The sequence below is a fragment of the Psilocybe cubensis genome, chromosome 4, assembly GCF_017499595.1.
Source record: "Psilocybe cubensis strain MGC-MH-2018 chromosome 4, whole genome shotgun sequence".
In the NCBI taxonomy this organism is placed as follows: Eukaryota; Fungi; Basidiomycota; class Agaricomycetes; order Agaricales; family Agrocybaceae; genus Psilocybe; species Psilocybe cubensis.
This window is the reverse complement of record NC_063002.1, coordinates 130,694-147,248: the sequence shown is the minus strand read 5'-3', so window position 1 is coordinate 147,248 and position 16,555 is coordinate 130,694. Positions and strand designations below refer to the sequence as shown.

General features: G+C 45.2%; 4 protein-coding genes across 4 annotated transcripts; 2 read left to right on the top strand and 2 right to left on the bottom strand.

Moving 5' to 3' along the window:
- Positions 1–6,310: 6,310 nt before the first annotated feature.
- On the top strand, positions 6,311–8,623 carry JR316_0004166 (putative ABC transporter ATP-binding protein C16H5.08c; the record flags this gene model as incomplete). The annotated part of the gene is made up of 7 exons (XM_047889935.1): positions 6,311–6,561; positions 6,627–6,786; positions 6,842–7,497; positions 7,553–7,795; positions 7,860–8,326; positions 8,387–8,500; positions 8,562–8,623. The coding sequence occupies 7 exons, from the start codon at positions 6,311–6,313 to the stop codon at positions 8,621–8,623; spliced, it is 1,953 nt and encodes a 650-aa protein (XP_047749696.1).
- Positions 8,624–9,470: 847 nt separating this feature from the next.
- On the bottom strand, positions 9,471–10,025 carry JR316_0004165 (uncharacterized protein; the record flags this gene model as incomplete). Its single annotated transcript, XM_047889934.1, has 1 exon — positions 9,471–10,025. The coding sequence occupies one exon, from the start codon at positions 10,023–10,025 to the stop codon at positions 9,471–9,473; it is 555 nt and encodes a 184-aa protein (XP_047749695.1).
- A 1,075-nt stretch (positions 10,026–11,100) lies between these two features.
- JR316_0004164 (uncharacterized protein) lies at positions 11,101–12,024 on the top strand (the record flags this gene model as incomplete). Its single annotated transcript, XM_047889933.1, has 2 exons — positions 11,101–11,414; positions 11,679–12,024. 2 exons carry the CDS (start codon positions 11,101–11,103, stop codon positions 12,022–12,024), a joined length of 660 nt encoding a protein of 219 aa, XP_047749694.1.
- Positions 12,025–13,760: 1,736 nt separating this feature from the next.
- JR316_0004163 (uncharacterized protein) lies at positions 13,761–14,517 on the bottom strand (the record flags this gene model as incomplete). Its single annotated transcript, XM_047889932.1, has 2 exons — positions 13,761–13,836; positions 14,009–14,517. The coding sequence occupies 2 exons, from the start codon at positions 14,515–14,517 to the stop codon at positions 13,761–13,763; spliced, it is 585 nt and encodes a 194-aa protein (XP_047749693.1).
- Positions 14,518–16,555: the final 2,038 nt, after the last annotated feature.

Here is a 16,555-nt window from a genome sequence, read left to right as displayed (position 1 = left end):
ATCTGCTCACTTTACATCATAGTTACTCACCAGTCAAGGATGACTTTGTTCTATCAATGTCATCGTCCATGATATGACAACCTGGCGATGCAAATCTGAGTATGTTTTTCTTTTTTTTTTTCCCAACAAGGCAGCGAGTAAAAGAGGCGTCGCGGCACTGCCAATGTCAATTGGCCTCCCTCGTCCCTTAAAATCAAGTAATTGGCTTGTCTCTCCTGTCAAACACCGTCGTTTTTCGGTCCGAAGGTATTTCATTCGCTCCATACAACTTGATTCTCCTTTACTTTCGTGGGTTCATTATCGTTCTAGTCTGGAAAGTGCGAAGTTAATGAGGCTTTAAGTGATCGTCTACAAAGTTCAAACTCAATGTTCGCTCACGTGTGAGGGATCGCATCCTGGAACAGCGGGCAGTCCCTTAACGAGAAATTACCCAAACCAAAAGCCATGCATGCAACAGCACATTATTGTATCTCATTTTACTGGATATTATTATACGCATAATCTCAAAACCACGCAGTTGGCTGGCGACATACCCCATGGGCCGCGAGTGGTTGCTAATCCGATTGATAATTGATGCAGATTGACGGTTTCAGCGTGTTGTCGTCGTGTCGTCGTGCTGACGGGGCCAAAAGACCGTGACCCTGTGCTGGCACATGCAAAGGTTAACACTTTGTGGCTTCATCGCGTTGCTTGTTGCGTATTATCAGGGTTGCTAATGATCTGTGGAGCGATTGTGGCAGCTTATAATGTTAAATGCCTCACTCTAACTCGAATGCATAACCTAGCTATGTTGTCATTAGAAATCAGAATAAATTACTGTAATGCCCCGTTAATGTGTAATCATGGGTTGAGTTGTGACCAGGCTTGCCAGGTGCTGCGACGATAATGAGGATTTAATGTCTCAACGTTCAAGTAATTGTGCGTCCTCAAACAGCGGAGAAATCCATATTCACTTAATAGCGATGACAATAATAGTAATAGATAGCGAGGCCACGCAGCTGACCATGAAGAGTACCCCATGGGTCTCATTCATGAACGAATAAAATCTCTGGCGATCCGATTGGTGGAACAGTGTCAGTGGAGAAATGGCATGGGCGTCTTAATCGCACGGATACGGAGGCAGTCGACCCTGCGCTGCAAAAGTTTAACTTAGTGAATACGTCTGACCTCATCTCCGCATGCGATATTGCTTGATTGCGTTGAGTGATGGTGGAGGTGGTGGCGGGATAAGCGCCTACCATATGTGCGTAAGCGGAGCAGCCTATACCACAAGCGACCTGAACAGTAAAGAAGATGGTATTTTGTGTGTTAGCCCATATGTTAGTTCGAAAGCGCGATAATGCACTCGGAGCGTCAGCCGATTATCTCCTCAGTGAAGGAGGTGGCGTATTATGTGACTTCTTGTTTAAGCCTGCGGACTCAGTGAGGGAATATACAGTGCATATAATCTCCAAAATCCTTTCCAAAAATTTAACGTCCAGCTTATATTATAAGTGGTAAAGCAGGAGGTGGCGTGTCTCCATTACAATTTCTGAATTGTTCAAGTGGATTATGCAGTTGAAATAGGGTGTTACTAGCGCCAGCGCCTGTGCCTGGATACGGTGCGATTCAGTCGAATGAAGAGCTAAGTGCCCGGAGAGTCTAGACCTACCAGTACGTACGTATAGATTAATACTAAATAGCCATGACGGAAGGCATTAAGGGACAGTTAAAGGGAGAGAAATACATTAACACGATCTAGGCACATAGAGAAGTCGTATATTCGGTTAAACGCCATATCCTCCCGAATCTGAATTGAAGTGAATGTAAGTAGATGAGTATTGACTATTGAATTGTCTCTGTCATCGCGACACTGACGGGTCCCATTGAGTTCTGGGGAGTAGCTTAGCAGGACAACCAAGGGTTGAATATAGGGTCGCTGGATACTTATAGCACTGATGATGTAGATGATCCGACGGCAGTCAGTTGACGGAGTGTCGCTTGGCATCGGGCGGTCTACCCTCGCAAGGTGACCCTGAGGGTACGTCGAGCTCCAAACGATATGAGGCGTTCAGCAATTGTTGGAGAATGTAATTCCAAATGGATTGGCTGAACCGTACAAATTCTTTGGGTATGGCAGTTGTTTGATTGAATAGAGTTGTTTGAAATTTACTAAAGTGAGCTACTATTGGGTTGAAGAGGTTGAATGAAGAACCCTTCGGTCCGGAGAGTATCCACAAAGTAAGATATGTGTAGATCGGCATGCGATGCGTTCGCTAGGTATGCTGAACGATGCGGCGGCGCTGCCCCACGCAAATGATGGCATAGGCGGAGCGTAGCGGGCGATCCATTCCGTCTGCATTAACGCTAATATGCGAGCGGCGCTGCAGTCACTGCCGGCGACGACTACTGTAAGTTAAACAAACAGCTGTTGTTTTACATGTTTTATGTATGTTCAGCTGTAAGTTCGACATACATCATTACTTACACTCAAATAATTTCCATAAAAGGCGATTATTTGAGTGTAAGTAGACTGTATGTTGAACTTACAGCTGAACTTACATAAAACATGTAAAACAATGGCTGTTTGTTCAACTTACAGCAGTCATCGCCCGCAGTGAGTGCGGGAGGCAACGTGATGCTGACCTCCGAGGATACTGTGTCGAAAGTTGAAATCAACGTGAAGGACAGTGGTAGATCCGTTTTCATCATTCGAAGGATATGATGTATATTATTGTCACTGATAGAAGTATCCGCGGGTATCATAGTTAATACTAATGACATTCACCTTGTCAATCATGAGATACCTAGATACTTGTGCGCTTATGATTTGTCGCATATCAAGCGAGCGCGAAGCGCAGATCCATGCTCCTGCTCGCATCCGGATCTACGTTAATGCCAGAGCAGAGCAGGTGGCTGACGCGCGAGGAAGTATGTCAATTAGTTCAGCATCCTCAGCGAATATCAAATTCACGAACGAACGAACTGGAAGAAGTAAGGGGTAAAGTGACTTGCTCACCTTCGCGATTGGCGGTATATACCATATAATTATGATACGCGTACCTTGGTATACGCGTCGGCTGCAGGCTACAGCTGCTCTTGTATTTACAATTTCGAATTGGAATTTGGGCATTAGGCTGGGCTGTGGTTCCGGGGCGTCCGCGGACATGTTGTGCTAATTAACTAGAGCGATCGTTAGTGCAATTGGCAAAAGAAAAAAATCGCTGGTTCCCCATTGGAATTTTATCAGTTAACTGGATGTCCTACGACGTGAAGTAGGGACGAATGATACGCAAGGTGGTTATGACGGGAGGGAGAAATGTGATGTATTGGACACCGGCGCCTATTGGGTTCCGTCCCGCCGGCATCATCAAAGTTGATCATCTGAGGGGAATGTGGGGCCAGGTATAAGGTAGAAAGAGAAGCATTGCGGATTAGCGATCACGATCGTTGGAAGCTAGCATTGCGTCTTCCATATACTGCATATAATTGTAGCTGAGGATTTGGGTGATCACGATGCCGCGGCTGCTAAGCGCGCTTAATGGTATACTTATGCGGAGCCGTCGATCGTTGTGCCAATATATATGTAGTGATATGCGAGCGCTTCGTTCTTCGAGTATATTAGTATAGATATGTTGTGATATGCGAGGGAATGTATGATAATATAACCTTTAACTCCGAGGCTGAGTCGGAACGCGTTTCTATTACGCCTGACGACGCGGTAAAATCGCATATTGTACTGTAGTTAACTTGTACAGACAACGCGGTATGTTCTGTTTGAAATAATAGAGACTCAAATTTGTTGTTTTGTGTCTTGAAGTCCGCGGACTATTCTCCGGGCGGAATGTAGTTTTCCAAGTTGTATTTTGATGTCCTACAATGTATAAATCCAATCTGTTACGAAGAGAGTTTTGTGCATATACCCTGGATTAGAACAGATATCCGAGTATATATACACATATGCGTACTGGAGTGTTGGAGTGTTGGAGTACTGGAGTACTGGAGTACTGGAGTACTTACACGAAGCAGGCTAGTGGTCCAATATTACACTGTAGATGCGGTTCTGGGTGATCATGATCGAATTCAAGTCGATCATCTTGTTACCCCACACCCCCGCTGCATCTGCATCTGCATCTATATCTACATCTGCATTTGCATAGATGTCCGCGGGATGGGGGAATATATCGGTATCGGAATGCGTGTCGGTTTCGGTACGTATCGATGCCACGTTTATTGTGTCACACCAGAATGTGGACGGGAACGGAGATGGGAGATAAAGAATTGAGAAGGAACTTGGAGCCGGCGGGATCGTGATGATCGTGATAGGCGCTGGTAGTGCAGTGGCATTGATGGTAAATCATCAGAGCGTTACCGTCATTACCGAATTGGGTGGTGTGGCGTGATTTGTGAATAGGAAGTGGATGGATTTGGAATGTGTGTTTCCTAATTGGGTGTGCAAGATGAAAAGAGGAAATTGACGTTGATGGAGAGTTTGATATGTAGCTCGATACTGGTATCGGTCAGTTGGAGTCATGTTATGTTCAACGAATTGAAGTAGTGACCAATAGGTCGGGTAATCGCCTGACTGAGATTACGACCATATATGTAGATATTAGTTGGTGCTGGTGCTTTGAACAGGCGGAAATATAATACACTATTCACCTTTACAAGAGAGGAGAACAAAAGTTAGCCGCGTTTTCATCAACACTGAACGCGACAAAAGCCGCTCCGGGGTGTACAGGATACTCATAGAGCTACTGCACGACAACCCGATGGTCATGTGAATGATGGAAGGTATCTAGTTTCATTCCCCCTCTCTTGCTTGTGAGAAGAGTGACATTGTAGTTTTTGAATTGTAAGAGACGGCATCGAACTGCACTCAGACACAGGGAAGTTCAGGTCAGAAGGGAAAATGAATCCGAGGTCCCCAAAAATTGGTACGTTGTTATCACTGGCATGAGCCGACAACACTGAGGAGGCGTGGGTGAAAGGAAGAGGCTTCGTCGAGCGATTTACGAGATGATTAGGCGCCATCAGGACCCAGATGCTGGAAACAGAATGACGAGATGAGGGAGAAGAGAAGGGAGAGGAAGCACAGGTGGAGAGGTGCCGCAACGATCGCGAACGTTGTATTTTCCAAGGTCTGTCATATAACTGTGTAGTATGGAGGACACAGCAACACGAAATGAGTAGATTGGAGGAATCAAACCTGCGTCTCTGTTTTGGGGATCTTGGCGAGGACTGGCGCTGGGTTAGATTGGCGTGGCTTTGCTCCATTTGAATCGCAAGGAATATCAACAGTCTGTTCCGAGTCTACCATGATCCACCACCACTGGCAGAGAACTATTGATAGCTGTTGATCCGGATGGGAGCGAAACGAAAGCAGCATAGGAGATAATTGAAGAAAGAGAGTATAGCGAGGAGTGCTCGAGTCGGTGGGTGAACTATCGGTTGTTAAATTATATGTAACGAATCAAAAACACTGCATTCCGTATTTTCGGGAGCAAGTGTCCGTTGATTAGGAGATGAATTTATTTGTGCCGATAGCTCACGGCGACGATAGATCACTCTGGAGCAGCACTAGTTTCGTGTAGCCTTGAGTCACCAGATACGTTGCCAGGGATGGAATAAACCGAGCACAGATTGGTATTCAGAACAGCCAGGACCGAGAGAGAGAGACAAATTGGTGCAGTGGGTCGAGTCTGTGTTTTGAGTTGCAATGTATCATGGATAGGAGGGATTGGAAGAAAGGAGAAGATGAGGAACTGCGACTTTCATACTTGTCTATTAGGGACCACTTTAGTTTCAAGTTGTTAGGGGGGTTGATGAACGTTAGTTGTATGCCAGTGAAACCTTGACAAGACTCTAGGACTAGAAGTTACAAGTAGATCAATCAGTCGATCCATCCATCTATCGCGGCGTTATTGAGATCGATGATCGTAGAAAAAAAACAAGAGAAGGTGCTAACTGAGCAGAACAAACTCACAGATCCTGTACAAAAGGTATTTATCCAGAACCTTGGGGAAACCAAAACGGAGGCGACAAGGGAGGTGGAGCAGAGCAAAGTTGCGGAGTCGCTGCCGCCAAAGACGGCTCGACTTATAAATATGCACAGCCACTGATTACAAAGTCCGACCGATCTTATCGAAATTTTTGTTTTGGATCAATTGGAGTGAGGCCATCACATCGATCTCGCAGGTCCTCTCTGCATTCCTCTTCCTCTCTCTTCTTTTCCACCACTACCCTAGGCGAGGAAGGATCTATAGAAATCAGGCAACCGACAAAACACAGACTAGAATACAGAAAAACATCAGCCAGACAATTGTAAAACATGGCCCCCTCTGCCTCGAAACAAAAACGCCTCGCTGAGAAGGCTGCGAAGAAGAACGCTGCTGTCGCTGGAGGCGCGAGCTCTTCAACAGGCAGCACGACGCTCGTTGATGGGGACTCGCCGTCGTCCACCCCTGCGGGCTCGGTGAACGGCGCGAGCACGCCGCTGACGAGCATGTCCGGGTTGAACAGCAAATCAGGGAGTCAGGAGGATTTGCTGAGTATGGCGCGGCTGAACCTTGCTACGGATAGGTGTGTCTTTTTTTCGTTGGTTGGTGTGTCGTGTAAGGTGTGCTGATTATCGGATTGGATTACAGGAGTGCGGCGGGTGTGTTGGTGTCCGATGTGAAAGGCCGCGATATCAAAATCGATCAGTATACCCTCTCATTCCACGGCCGTCTCCTCATCGAGGGCGCTGAGATTGCGCTCAACTACGGGCAGCGGTACGGTCTTCTAGGCGAGAACGGTTCCGGAAAGGTGCGTCGTTTATCTGTATCACATCCATGCCCCCCGCTAATCACACTGAGTACAGTCCACATTCCTCCAATCGATCGCTGAGCGCGACATTGAAATCCCGCCACACATTGATATTTACATCGTGCGTGGTGAAGCGGAGCCGTCGGACGTAAATGCAGTCGACTTCATCGTCGCGTCGGCCAAAGCCAAAGTCGCGCGGCTCGAGGCGTACATCGAGGAGCTGTCCGTTGCGGACGACGTCGACGACGCTGCGCTTGATCTCGCCTATGAAGAGCTGGAGGAGATGGACCCAGCGACGTTTGAGGCCAAGGCCGGAAGTATCCTCCACGGTCTTGGGTTCTCGCAGACGATGATGAAGAAGCCGACAAAGGATATGTCCGGTGGTTGGCGCATGCGTGTTGCGCTTGCCCGTGCGCTGTTTATCAAGCCTCATTTGCTGCTGTTGGATGAGCCGACGAATCATTTGGATTTGGGTGCTGTGGTCTGGCTTGAGGCGTACTTGTCGACGTATAACCATATCTTGGTAATCACGTCGCACTCGCAGGATTTCATGGACTCGGTGTGCACGGATATCATGGATTTGACGCATAAGAAGAAACTTCTGTATTACAAGGGTAACTACTCCGCGTATGTCAAGACAAAGCAGGAGAACGAGGTCAACCAGATGAAGGCGTACCACAAGCAGCAGGAGGAAATCGCTCACATCAAAAAGTATCTCTTTCTTTCTTTTCCTATTCATCTACCCTTGCTAACATTTATCTGTTAGATTCATTGCGTCCGCTGGTACCTACGCCAACTTGGTGCGTCAGGCCAAATCGAAGCAGAAGATTATCGACAAGATGGAGGCTGCTGGTCTGATTGAGAAGATCGAGGAGCGCCGCCCGCTGCGCTTCAACTTCGAAGACATCCGCAAGCTCCCTCCTCCCATCATCGCATTCGACAGCGTTGCGTTCTCGTACTCAGGCAAGAAGGAGGATTATTTGTACGAGAATCTGTCCTTTGGTATCGAGTACGTTCAATCATCCTGCGTTGTACGATATGACGTCATACTGATTTGCGTATGCTCGCTGTAGCATGGACTCACGCATCGCCATCCTCGGCGCCAACGGAACAGGCAAATCCACACTTCTCCACCTCATCACAGGCGCGCTCCAACCCTGCGCCGGCACAATCTCCAAACATGCCGCCCTCAAACTCGCCAAATACTCCCAACACTCCGCCGACCAACTGCCCTACGACAAATCACCCATCGAGTACTTCCAGTCGCTCTTCTCGCAGAAATACCCGGAGAAGGATGTTATGGCGTGGAGAGCCCAGCTGGGCAGGTTCGGACTTAGCGGGAGCCATCAGACGGCGCCGATTAAGCAGTTGAGTGATGGGCTGAGGAATCGGGTTGTTTTTGCGCAGTTGGCGATGGAGCACCCGCATATTTTGTTGTTGGATGAGCCGACGAATCATTTGGATATGGAGAGTATTGATGCGCTTGCGAAGGCTATTAAGGAGTTTGAGGGTGGTGTGGTTATTGTGTCGCATGACTTCCGTAAGTGATTGTTTTTTTGATGGTTTAGCCTTTGTTGCTGATGTTGTTGTGTGTGTGTAGGTCTCATCAGCCAGGTGGCCGAGGAGCTGTGGGAGGTTGCGGATAAGACGATCAAGAATCTGACAAAGGCTGATATCAGTATTGTGGATTACAAGAAGAACCTTGTTAAGCAGAGTGCGTATTCCCTCGTCTATCACTTCTGGATTTGCATGTTGATTCGCGATTCATTTTATAGGTATGGCTGCTATCGAGAAGGCCAAGTTGATCAGCAAGACCGTGCCCAAATCCAAGACATAGAGCGGAGATGGGCTGACATGGCTGGCGCTGGTGCCGTTACCTTGACTGGACTGACCGACGGTTACTTGTCATTGTACCCCATGTAACCATCGCTTCTCGACTCACCTTGCCTTGTGATTGGGTTTGGGGTTCGATTCGATTTGTACTTGACATGATATGATATACATCCATACGTACATACACATACAGACAATTTTTTTTTCTTTTTTCTTCATGATCCTACCGATTTAATGTCCCGGCGGGTGCAGAGATGAATCAGAATTGGTTGTGTTGTTCTTGGTTTTCTGAGATAGTGTATTGAATTTGTAGTTTTTTGCTTCTTTACTATAGCGTATGAATCTAGCTTTTTTTATAGAAAAATTCCCAACATGTTGGGAGTTGAATGTAACGTTTAAAGTCATCGTTATCGTTATAACCACTCCGCCACCTTGGACGATTCAGAGGCGATTCCGACACTATTCAGGTCAGGATTAATATTCATGACTGATTTCTGGGATCAAAATTTACTTCCGAAGCGTGATTCACTCTGACCCCCAAACATCCTTGAGGCTTTCAAATGGTTTACGTGTGGTGAAATAACCTACTAACTACCGAAACAGGAACCATAAATAATAAAGGGACTTCATGGACAGTGGGGGAGCATCTCCGCGGGCGCTTACTGTTTAGTCTCAAGATATACCTCCAAGATACATTCTGAAGTGTTGTTTGGTGTTGATATTGCATTTTTCGGACGGAAAGTGACATAGTGGAAGAACTTTAAAATGTTTATATTCGTTTCGAAGGCGATTTAGCCTGCACCGATGCAAATGCACACCAGATGTTAGGGAGTGATTTGCAACGGTTTCGTTCAGACAATCAGACTCCGATTTCGTTCTCCACCGGAACTCTTCTGAACATCTAGAGCCGAGAATAGCGCACGCAGTAATGCAAGCACGCGAGCAGCCACGGTGATGTCTGCATCCCCGTCATCATTTTCCATTGGATCCTCCTCTTCCACGTCGTTCATTGCCTTCTTCTCATGCAGGTCGTCCACTTCCCTCAGGCTCTTCAAATACACATCGGCGTCTGTATCATCGTTTTCACGAGACGGAAATGAGATGTCTGGGAGTGCATCTGTGTTCGAGCGTTTTCCGAAGGGGTCATTCATCAACACAGACCCGATGACTTTGTTCATCAAATGGGATATTTCTTGGTCTTCAGTTGCATCAATAAGGGGAAGTTCGTTCGGATCTACGGGCTCTAAATCCACCTTGGCCTTTGATTTAGCGTCCTCGACTACGTCACGGTGGGTGAGATATTCTGGCAGTACAGTTGCAGAGACGGGGCGGGTGCCGTGGTATAGTGCGAGCGCGAAAGCAATTAAAAGCGTGAGGCGGTGGAAAGATAAGGTGGAATACAACATAATGCACGCGTGTTTTGGGTAGTAAGATGAGCTGAATTGTTGTCTGACGATTTACGCGTGCAGTGGAAATGTGGGCTGAGCTGTGCAGAGCTGCTCGCACACTCGATGTATGCTGTACTTTGCAAAGTACCTGGTATATGAAGTGAGTTTTATAGGACATTGGTGGCGCAGAGCTGCTTGAGATACAAGCCGGATATGAACAAGCTCTGTTTCGGACGTGCTTGGGAATGTTATACGGCCTACTGTCAATAAGCACGATATTAGCAAGATTCTGACAATAACCATTAACCTTTTTTTACTCCGTGCTGTGAAAAGGGTTTTGTTACTTGACGGTAAGTTTTCGGCTCGCGCGGTTAGGTAAAGGTGGGCTCCATTCCTGCCGCTCTCAATTTACTCTGTGAGGAGGTGGGAAGGTGAAGCTAACCATCATTCTAGCAGACATTTTAGTGCCGCAGCGGTGAAGGCATGAATGGAAAGCCAACATACTCACCGATTACACAGTAGAGTTACTATGAATAAATTATTCTTCTCTTTTCTTGATAGAATGAATGCTTGATGGACAAGCGTATGTGGGCCAGCGGGATGATGCAAGCGCTATTTGGACAATATGACCTGTAAAATCTATATGTTAGCCTGGGATATCCATGTCCTCATTTTGATACTACAGATCTGCGAATCTATAAGCAAGGTATCAATTAATAGTGTCTGCCAATAAAGACTAGTGATACTCTAGGATGTAAAATCATCGGACAGTGATTCAATACATTGAACATATCTGCTGATTTCACTGCTAATTTCATGGCAAAATCATTTTTGCTGTCTTATTGTTGGCTAATAGCGAGACCCAGAATTTAAAAAAGTGCATAAAGGAACAGGATTTGTAGATATTCTGCTGAATTTTTAACCTATAAAGATCGAAGCTGAACTAACTAAGCAATAAAAAAGTGAACAGAAAATAAATAGCTAACGCCAGCTGGTTATAGTAGGTAAGCGTTTGACTAAACCACAACAGGCGCGCTCCGGGGAACAAACAAAATATGTTTCAATGCCTTGTAATTAAGAACCTACAAGATTCATGGCAACTGAAGGAGATATCTTCCCGTCGAAAACTTGTGGTATCCCTCTACGTCGTACGAGTGTACGTCTTCGTTGTCGGGGTTGGAATCGCTTGCTTAATATGAGCGAGGATTTTCTGGAGGCAGATGAGGATGAGGAGTCACTTGAGGAAGAGGACGAGGACGAGGAGTCGCTGGATGAGGAAGACGAGGACGAGGACGAAGACGAAGACGATGAGTCGCTGGAGGACGAGGAGTCAGAGTCGCTGTATGAAGAAGACGATGACGATGACGAAGACGATGAGTCGCTGGAGGAAGAGGAAGAGGACGAGGAGTCAGAGTCGCTGGAGGAGGCGGATGAAGAATCTTGATCGCTGGACGAAGACGAGGAAGATGATGACGAGGAAGACGAGGAAGATGATGACGCGGAAGACGAGGAATCGGTGGAGGAGTCGGAAGAAGGGCCACAGGACTGCACATCTTTACCATTGCCTCCCATATCAGCAACTGCACGGGAAGATACAGCTAGAGACAGTATGCATGGGATTACATCTGTGTGCGAGTTGGTACTCAGGGGATTTGATATTACGTTGCTGAGAGCAGGAGAAGAAGTCACTAAGGCCCCAAGACTGATGGGAATAGCTGGGTCTGCGCGCGCTGGGTCCTCCTTGGACTTGTCACTGGAGTTGGCGTCCGTCTCCTTGTCAATCTCACGACGTTTTGGCAGGGTAGTTGCAGAGACTGGTTGGGTGCCGTGGAAAAGTGCAAGTGCGAGTACAATTGAAAGTGCGAGCCGGCTGAAGGACGGGATAAAAAGTAACATAGTTAATGAGGATGTATTGGGTGATGATATGATATCAAATGTAAGATTGAGAGATAAATCGATAATCCGTTCATATAAAGGGAATGCTATAGGATATCGATGGGGTACTTTTTCCAAATAGGAACAAAATTTATCTCTCAGATACGCTTGGGAATGTTATGCCATATCGTTAAGAGAAACACCGTTATCAAGGTTCTGTCAATTATTTAGTAGGTACCCATTTATATTGTTAGGTTCATTTACTCGGTTCTGGTTTTGGTTAGCGCTGTTCAAAAGGTTGATCCTCGAGTTCAGTTGTCTCCTCGCCACTGTGTTGGTAGAGATATTTGTGTTTCGGTGATGAAGGCTTGAATTTAGAATTACCCTCACCAATACCAGAATTGGTCAGTTTTTAATGCAACTCCACCAAGTCTTGGAACTGATAAACAAGAGGTGTAGAGAAGCAAAATTCATTATTTTAGAAGGCACTTTTCAAGCATTGCAGGTAAAATATGAACCTACTAAAACAAAAACAACTGAATAAAAACGCAAAATCAATCACTAAGAATAATGAATACTAAACAGGAGAACAGGAGATACAGGCGAGGACATTGGATGAATGAAAGTGCAAATCCGCGGGCGCTTAACCAACGTTGTAATGCCACACTATTAATAAACCTACACAATCATCAACAACAGCAACAAGATTGCTGATCATGTACATACCACTGCCTATACTTCCCATAACTACCTGTACCATCATGATACGTCTTTGCTTGACTTCAATGATTTTTCTTATAGCTAGTTTTCTTCTCATTTTTTGTGATAGTAGAATCAACGTCACTATATTTCTTACCGTGGGAGATCGCTTTTAAAAGACATCATTTAATACCCTTTGTCAATAAATGCTAGTTAAAAATTACAATATTGAACTATTGTCAATGACTCATTATACCCATCAAACCCATCTGGGAACGTCCACATTATGATTGTTCTCATCGTGATTGTCTTCACCAGCTATTGCACGGGAATTTAGAATTAGAGAGGCTAAACGTCCAACTCCATCTACACCCTTCTCGACATTGATTATGGAAGGGTTGGATATCACCGCTACGATGGGGCTGTCGATGGAATCCAGAATGCTGCCAACAAGGGGAGGTATGCACGGAGGCTTGCAGGGGGGGGCGGGCATGTTTGGATTTCTATTGGCCTTGGAATTGCCTTTCGCGTCCGCAGCGGTTTGGCGATGGTGTGGCAGTGCGGTTGCGGAGACTTGGTGGGTGCTGCGGCAGAGTGTGAGCGCAAACGCAATTAAAACCGCGATATGGGGGAACGAGGTGGAGGAAAGCCACATAATGTTATGTACTCGGCGATGATACTGGTCTATTATACAACCATAGCACTACTGAATTTTTTCTTTTTCTGCAGATGAACAATGTGGCGGTTCTCGGAAGTGGAAGCACATTGATAGGTTGGAGCCAGACAGTTATGAATTCGAAGCAAAATCCATGAGTATAGGGAAATATCGACATGAATTTTCCTGTAGACAGATTGAAGAAAACGGACAATTCACTAGAGATTTTTCAAATCAAAAGCCAAGAAAGAGCAGCGCGCACGGCGCCAACGGTCTGTGCCGTGCAGAATTAGAGCGGAGATCGCTTCGTCACGTGTTTTATCGAATCGAGCTTTGCAGAATGCCAATACGTCGTCGCTGATACTGATCGTGACTCCCGCCCCAAGCTCCCCGTGTCACGATTATCTCCCATCAAGCGACTGGAATGCGTTGGGGGACATAGTAGTTGGGCGTTTATCTCATCTCGGTACCCCGTAACATACTGTGAAGGCAAATGAATCCGGAGGTGGAATTACATGAGGGGGTTACGGTGCGTCTGTGACTTTGGGTCCGTGGCGGGTCAGGGTGTCAGTGGTGAGTTCGTTGCCTGTTTTGAGTATACTGGTATTGTGAGATTAAAAAAAGAGGGATAGGTAAACGGTAAATGGAATACACAATTTGTAAACGATAAACGAGCTAAACGATTGGAGACCTAGGAACAATAATGCACCGGACGCCATTCATGTGTGGTGCGCAAGAATAGCATTTACGCGACCTCGTCATTGACACGCACTTCTCCTGGTGCCCGTTCATTGGCTTCTCCGGCTCCAGGTTAGCCGCCGGCTCCAGGCCATCCGTTAGCTCTTCCATATCTAAATTTTCCACTGGCACGTCCGCCTCCAGGTCATTCACCTCTCTCTCCAAGTATACATCGGTGTATTGACTGTTGTTGTTGCGAGACGAAAATAATAAGTCTGGGAGTGCATCTGTGTTTGAGCGTTCTCCTAGCAGGGGATCTGTCAACACGCTCCCGAGGATAGGGGTCACCACCTCCCCAAGGTCTTCGATGACGTGCTCACCAGCAGCATTGGCGAAAGGAGGCCTACAGGGAGGCTTGCACGGAAAAGGGGGGTCGTCATTATCATTGGCCTCGGATTTGGCATCTTCAAGCACGGATTTGGTGCGACGGTGTAACAAGAAAGCTGCATAAACGGGACGGGTGCCGTGGAGTAGTGCGAGTGCGAATACAATTAAACACACAATGTGGTGGAAATATAGGGTGGAAGATAGCATAATGAGCATATATATTGGGTGGAGAGACGATCTGAATTGTTGTTTGATGATTTATGCGTGAGGTGGGATGGTGGGATGGGTTGTGCGGTCCCTAGCTGTATGTTGTATTTTGCAAAGTACCTAATATATAAAGCGAATTTTATGGGAGATTGATGGCGTAAAGCTGCTGGAGATACACGCTGGATATGAACAAGTTCTGTTTTGGACGTGCATGGGAATTTCATATGGCTTACTGTCAAACCGCACACTATTAGCAAGGTTCTGTCAACGATCTAGTCGGCGTCAATTTACCTGGATCAGGACCGTGATGGGAACAGTGTTGTTGCCCAACACTCTATTGTCGTTCAGATCGGAATGGTGAAGAGAGGGTTCCTTCCCCTTCCCCTTCCCATTGCTCTCAGTTCGCTAATACGTTGTTCTAGAAAGTAAAAGATAACCTAGTCTAGCAACAGTGATTGTTTAAATGGGAAACTAGCATACTCACCGACTAGGGATGGTTTTCTGCCATTTTTATGATAGGATGAATGCAGCATGATTAATTTGCACAACATCACCAATGGAAGTTATATTTTAGCATGAGAGATTTATGTTCGATTCTCAATTTTATGCTGCATAATCTGTACATTAATAAGTACCGTTTTTGTTTTGCAGTTTTTTAGACTAAGAGGTAGACCACAAACCCTGTTTTGTGTATCGAAGAGTTCGGATACGATAGAGTCAATGACGGACCCCACTAGGGAACAATGAGCAAACAGAATAGAGAAACAAGATTCATCATTGTCCAGGGCAATTCTCGAGCCTTGTTGCTGACAATTGAATTGACTAAAAGAAAGATAACTGAAAGTTGATAGATAAAGGCAGTTGGTTATAGTGTACAATGTTTGAATAAATGCACACTGAAGAGAGTACACATCAGCGGAAAAGGTTTTTTTCAGTAGTACACACCTATATTATAGTAGACACCGTAGTAACCACACTTTCCAGTAGCCTTTTTTGCACTTAGTAGCCTTACATAACATCATTATCTAATATATTTTCATTACATAGGTTTAATACATTGTATTCACAATATACAGTAATTTATGGAAACTATATAATCAAGGCCCATGCAACATACAGTAGTACTTACAATATACTTATAGACTTTGTAGTCTGCGAGCGAAATAAATGGCCTGCTCAAGGATTGAACCGTCAACCTTAGCCAAAAATAGACTGTCCTTAACCAGTAGACCATAAGACTTTACAAAACAATATGGACTATAGCGTAAATGTCAATTGAGTTATGGGATTTTATGATATGGAATTAGATGGAATAGAATAAGTGGAATAACAACAATACTAATGTCAATGTTAACAAACACAACACAGAGTCCAAATAATGGATTCAATAGTGGATATTGACATATAACTCTCAATCTATTTATAGGTCATATAGCTCAGTGGTAAAGTATTGGCAACATACTTGGGAGTCATTGGTTCGATTCTAGTCCTAACCATATCTTTTCTGTTGTTATTTACTTAACAGATTCTGATAGTAGACAAGTTGAAGAGAGTTAGATAGAGGTATAATATGTTGTTAGACTGAATAGAGGCTTACTATCCAAAGTCAGCTAATTGGACGGAGTAGAATGGCTAATAAAGATATTAATGATACCAACTGTCCTATTAATGATTTTTACTCAATATTAAATTGCGCATAAAAATATATAGTTAGCAATGTAGTACCTATAGATTAATATTATACTATTTATTAAAATTACAGAAGACTACAAAAGCTACATATATGACTAAGAAATCTACAGAATCTACTGACTTTTGGTAGGAAGCTACAGGAGCAATAAAATAGGGGGGCAGTCAACAAGACTACCCAGCCTATTATACAACCATAGCACTACTGAATTTTTTCTTTTTCTGCAGATGCAGAGGGTTCCTCAGAAAGGCGGGAATAGTATATTTCGGACTGCCCCCACCAGCGAAAAAATTATAAAAACAAAACTAAAAAATTAACAGCAACAGAAACAGAATAGCTTCTCGTACAGGTAAAAGT